Here is a 5,753-nt window from a genome sequence, read left to right as displayed (position 1 = left end):
CCTGAGGAACTCCGCTTGTCACTGGTCTCCAGGAAGACACTGGTCTCCTTGATGAAGATATTGAACAAAACTGGATGCAGTGCTGAACCCTGGGGAACACCACTGGCCACAGGCCTCCAACTTGACTCTGTGCCACTGGTCACAACTCTCTGAACTCTGTTGTTGAGCCAGTTCATAATCCACCTCATGATGGGATTAGAATGCCCCCAGGCTCTCAGCAGGAGCCTGCAGCGGAGCAGGAGCTAAACTGGGATGACCTCCTTAAAATCCATTTTGGTTTTGTTCCCAGAGCCATTTACCTGTGAAAAATGCTGCATTTCACTGCATACTGGCCTTTTAAACAGAGCTGTGCAGCAAGAAGGGGTTCCTGATGCCAGCTGGAGAGGGTAGGAAATCAAAGGGAGAAGAGGTGGTGCAGAGGGCAGCCAGCACTGTTCCTTGCCTAGGCAGAGCATGAGTCTGCGGGGTCTGCAGAAAGATCTCCTACCACCTCTGGGGCTTGTGTCCTCCACAGCCTGGGACAAAGCACATGGAGCCAGCTTGGCAGAAGAACCCCGTTTCCACGTGTCCCTGGTTTTGGATGCCTGACCTGAGACACTCTGTGTTTTCTTTGTGGAGAGGCAGGGGGCCTGCAGCCCCCCCTTGTCTTCAGGCTTTTACACAACAGGCCCAGGCTCTCCATGGCGGCTTCCCAAAGTCAGAAGAGAAAGGCCCATTGTTCCGCTCTCATACCCCATGCCTGCGGGGACACGGCACTGGGGACTTTGTCATTCTCTGCTGTGACAAATGGTGTGTGTCAGTACTGTGGGCTGCACAGGATGCCCCTGGAAGGAAAGGCTCTCGGCAGAAAAGCCCTTGGAGGACCAGAGTACCAGACCCTCAGTCCTGGCACACAATGGTGGCAAGAGTGGAGTTTCACCTGCTGCCTCCCAGCCTCGTCATCCCCTTGCTCTTAGGCTAGGCTGCCATGTGGCACCTGATATCACACACCCTCACCGCTCTGCTTCAGCCCCACCACTCACCTTCATTCTCCTCCCTGTCCTGGCCAGACCCCCAAGATTGCTCAAGCCCCTCCTCCAGCTCCTCGTTTTTGGTAACTCAGCTCTAAGAGTGTACCTCTGCCCCAAGAAGTGGCCCTTGCAGGAGGCCATGGCACGGATTCCCAGGGAGGCAAAACTGCAGCATGGTTCACCTTCTGCTGTTGCCCTGCTGTGAATGCCAACGTGATGCCCCCATGGTAGCTCTCCAGGAACAGAAGCTCCTTGCGCTCTTACCAGGGTCTCTAGGCCCACAGAGGGAAGAGCCAGGATTCCCGCTCTCCTTCCCAGCATTTTATGTAATACACGATAAAGAGGCCAGGACAAAGCCAGGGAAGCCCCCTCTGCTCACCTCGAGAGAAACGGAGGCCTTTGCCAGCAAACTCCCTCTGCAAGGCTGCCACAAACTTCTCCCGGATCCGCTCTTTCTGTGGAGAAGGAAGAAAGGGAAGGAAAAAGGATTTGAATAATTCGATATTGACAGCCTACCAAAAGCCACCACAGAGCTGTCTGTTGGGCAGCTTACTGCACTCCCCCTTCCCACCTGTACCCAGTGTAACGCCATTTAGCCAGCTTTCACCAGTCCTGCCCAGTGTCTGCATGAAAAGCCACCAGCTCAGGGCAGCTCCAGGAGGCTCCTGGCAAGAGCAGATCCCAGCCTCTCCCTGGCAATGAACTTCAATGGCTTCAATTTCCTAGAAGCCCAGATCATAACCCAAAGCTTCCAGCTTGGCTTAAAATGTCTTTAAAAGTCTCTTGACCCCAGGAAATCCTCCACTAGGGAGCAACTGCGCAGGGCACGGGCCAAATGATCCAGAGAGATCTGCCCAGCGGATCCACTGTTGCCCTCTCAGCCTGGAAGGCCCATTAGTTTCAGCTCTGTTGAGGCTGGGGTAGTGGGACAGAGAAGTCAGCTGCTGGGCCAGCCTGGAGGGACGGAGCAACCTGAGAAGTTTATGTCTCTCTCAGGTTTTCAGTGCAGTTCTGTCTTTGGTTACTGTAAACAAGGAGACATCCTGCTAAATGAGCACCTTGTTCCCTGTCAGTCTCCCACAAGGGATCGTGCCTGCCACCTCACTGCATCAGTAGTCCCCAATGAAGTCAAATTCTTCCACTCATCTGGAGCTGGGCTCCTTTCTCCTTGGGAAGGGGGAAGCAGGTAAGAACCAAGATCTGTGGTGGTGCAAAACCAGCACAAAAAGGAGGGTGAGCCTGTGTCTGACCCGTGTACCTTGTCCAGCTCGGAGAACTCGATTCGCTCTTCTGGGGTGCAGCTCCGTCCGATGGGGGAGATGTTCAGCATCCCGTTGCGAAACTCAATGAAGGTTCCTCTGTGGGTGGGCAAGGACACGAGGTTACAAAAGGGGAGACGGAGTTTCCAGAGGAACAGCTGCTCAGTGGTGTGTGCTGTCTCTGCAGGGACACACAAGTGGAGAGAAGCCATGCCCACATATGGGTGCTTCAGGCCAGGCAGAGACCAGATATCGACAACTCCACTTAAGGTCTCCAAGGGGCTCATAGTTTTATTAAAAGAGATTAAGATAAGATTAATAAACAATTCCTGTGTGCTCTGGGGACAAGCTGGAAGGAATGAGCTTAGCTGAGATGATAGCAAACATTTTCTAATGTTGTAATAACTTCAAGGACAGCTATTGCCTGGACTGGACCAACCACTTGGTGAGACTGTGGCATCTCCACCCTCTGAGGCTTTTAGGAAATGTCCTCTGTGGTGGGCTGGGTGAAGCTGGCAGCGCTTTGCAGCAGTAGGATGGAACAGGTCAGTGTAACTCGCTGCTGATGTCCTGCAGCAGACTGATGAGCAATCAGCACCTCCTCGTGGGACACCAATCAGGTAGGATCCAGAGCGCCTTTGTATCTCCTCTTTGTCCCTGTACCTTTGAACACAACTCTTACCTAAGCTTGCACAGACAGGATCCAGCTCCTGCTTGCCACCCTCACCTTGTACTGGGATCACTACTCTGCTGCTTCCTCGGCGGGCTGGTTCAAAAGACTAAACTCACAAAGCTGCTCTGTCCTTTTCTCTTTGCTACAAACCCAGCTGGTTCTGTTGGAATACCTCACTGAGGAGTTAGACAGGTACCAGCACTGGTGGGGCAGAAGAAACAGGGGATGGAAGGACTGTCAATTTGAAAATAGAATCACAGAACATGTTGGGTTGGAAGGGACCTCTAAAGGTCATCTAGCCCAACTCCCCCTTCAGTGAGCAGGGACATCTTCAACTAAACTAGGTTGCTCAGCAAGCCTGACTTTGAACATCTCCAAGGATAGAGCCTCCATCACCCTCCCAGGCAACCTGTTCCAGCGTTTCACCACCCTCACTGTAAAAAAACCCTCCAAACCATTACCTCCTGTCCTGCTGCAACAGGCTCTGCTAAAACGATTGCCTCCATCTTTCTTATAGGTTCCCTATAAGATTATAGATTGAAACTCCTGTGGAAACCAAGCTGGAGCAAGGAGAGCAAGGAGATCCCTTCTCTGTTCAGTTGAGGAGCCCTGAGCTCATTAACCCTCCAATGTCCCTTCCAGCCCTGCCCACTGTTTCTCAGGGACAAAGTGCTTACCATTCTGCATCTGGCAGAAAAACTCTCCACCTACTGTCTCTTAACATGGTGAAGAACATCATGGAGAATGGACACAGGGACAGCCATGCCAGCAGCCTGGGAGGAGCATCTCTGCAGCACCAAGGGTTTGGGGGCTCATGCTCCAGGCCAAGACCTGGGAGATGTGGGTTAAAGTCCTTACTTTGCTGCAAATCCTGTAATCCTAAATCCACAAGAGGCACTTGGGAGCTGAAACTTCACCAAACTGTTGGGCAACAAGACAGCAATGAGGCAACCAAACAGCCTTGAGGGTTCTGGGTCCCAGCCCACACTTTCAGGGGCATGCTCAGCTGGCAGTCCTGTCACAAGGAGCCACCCTGGCCCCTCTCACCGGTTCTTGTATTGCCACACAGTGACTCATGTCAGGCAATTAATCCGGATCACAGTTTAGCAACTTTTACCAGCTTCATTTTGACCAGATGGCTCGCCTGCTTGGGCTCACCCTACAAACACAAGGGGAGAGCCGGAACAAACCAGCCAGGGCAAGAGAAGGGCAGAGCCAGTGCTGTCAACAGCACTGCTGGCTCATGTTGGCTTCAGTTGTTTGTGAAACCATGGTCTCAGGCGTGGTTTGACACTGCACCCAGGCTGGTTGAACTACAGGCTGCCTCTGAAAGAGGTCCTCCTGCTCTTCCCTTCCACCTTCATGCCATCTGTTTCCTCCCTCTCCTTTCTGTGATAACAGGACAAGCTGATCCAATGGAAAACCATCGTTTTTTTCCTGGGCAGCGGCCTAGCCTTCCTGCAGAGGAGGTGCACGAACCCAGTTCACCCTGTACCTGCTCGATGGCATGGGGGAAGCAGAGAGGAACACACAGTGGGGGCAGAGCAGGGTCAGCCCTATGACCAGTGGTGCCAAGCAACACTGGATTAGAAACAGCGTGAAACTGAATGATCAAGCATTGGATCTCCCATCTTAAAGAGTCATTGTTTGTCTGTTTGGAACCTCACACAATCAATGAAGCCTGGTGCCCTGATCAGTAACGAGCTGGTACCATTGTCCTAAATGAGATGCACACACTGGCTGTACCCTGCTTCCCAGGGAAAAAAAATCTGAGGGACAAAAGAGCAGGCATTATGCTAAAAAGTAGTGCTGGCTCTCCAGAACTAAGATGCTCCTCCATTATTTAACCACAGTGCCCAGCTTGGTGGGACAGTGATCCTACACGAGGCCTCTAGATGCTACAATAAAATCTGGAGCAAGACAAGTTCAGTAGCTCAGTTGTTTTTAGGAGAGCTCTGGAGCCCAGAGCTCCCTAGGAATCAGTAATATGACCGCTGTTTGCACAGACTTGGGCCGTTACCTTTTCTTGGGCAGCTTCAGCAGTGCCATGTAGTTGAGACAGAAGTTGATTAGATCCTGCAGCAGCTCTTCCCCCAAGTGGTCCTGAATGGCCTGCGGGAGGAGAAGGGGGAGTGAGGTAGATGCCTGACCTCCCATGAAGCCCACCCAAGAACATGATGTGGAAGCTGATGAGGGTCAGGCGCTGCTCGCCACGGCACGCAGGGCCTGGGGAAGGAGAGCCATGGCTGCAAGGGGCACTGGACCTACCCGCTTGGAGACCAGCTGCCCATTCTTGTATTGCACCGTGCCGTTCTCTGCGAAGACGAAGTCAAACTTATCGATGACTGAGTGGGGGAAGGAAACAAAAGAGCAAACATGAGCACCCCTTGGGATAAGGGGCCAAAAGAAGTGAGCTCAGGACTAAGCAAGACACCCCCCCACTTCCTTACTACCGCGCTTTCCACGTGCTCTGCAAGGAGCCAGTGACCCCCCTCGCTCTCTGCAAAGTGGCCGAGGAGATTATCTTCTGCTCCCAAGTGGGGAGCTGACGCATGTGGAGGGTACACGACCTGACCGAGGTCACAGGCTGAATCAGTGGCAGGACACAGATAAGGGCTCCAGAACGTCAGGCTTTCAACCATGTGCGTGTTACCCCACGCTCTCCCTTCCCCACTTGCCAGGGTGGTGGAGCGATGTGCTTACTGGTTACCTGATGGGGTTACTGGTTACCTGATGTGCCTGCTGGTTACCTGATGGGGTTACTGGTTACCTGATGGGGTTACTGGTTACCTAAGCCCAGATCATCCTCCT

The 5,753-nt window shown here is 52.9% G+C and overlaps 1 protein-coding gene across 1 annotated transcript; it reads right to left on the bottom strand.

The window, feature by feature from the left end:
• Positions 1-1,389: 1,389 nt before the first annotated feature.
• LOC104271309 (phosphomannomutase 1-like) lies at positions 1,390-5,287 on the bottom strand (the record flags this gene model as incomplete). The annotated part of the gene is made up of 4 exons (XM_009865936.1): positions 1,390-1,465; positions 2,269-2,368; positions 4,963-5,054; positions 5,211-5,287. Coding segments are annotated over 4 exons (345 nt in total), but the record flags the coding sequence as incomplete, so codon positions are not given.
• Between the last annotated feature and the right edge of the window lie 466 nt (positions 5,288-5,753).

The sequence above is a fragment of the Apaloderma vittatum genome, unplaced genomic scaffold (assembly GCF_000703405.1).
Source record: "Apaloderma vittatum isolate BGI_N311 unplaced genomic scaffold, ASM70340v1 scaffold27283, whole genome shotgun sequence".
NCBI lineage: Eukaryota > Metazoa > Chordata > Aves > Trogoniformes > Trogonidae > Apaloderma > Apaloderma vittatum.
Note: the sequence above shows the minus strand (reverse complement) of the source record. Positions and strands in the feature narration are given on the sequence as shown.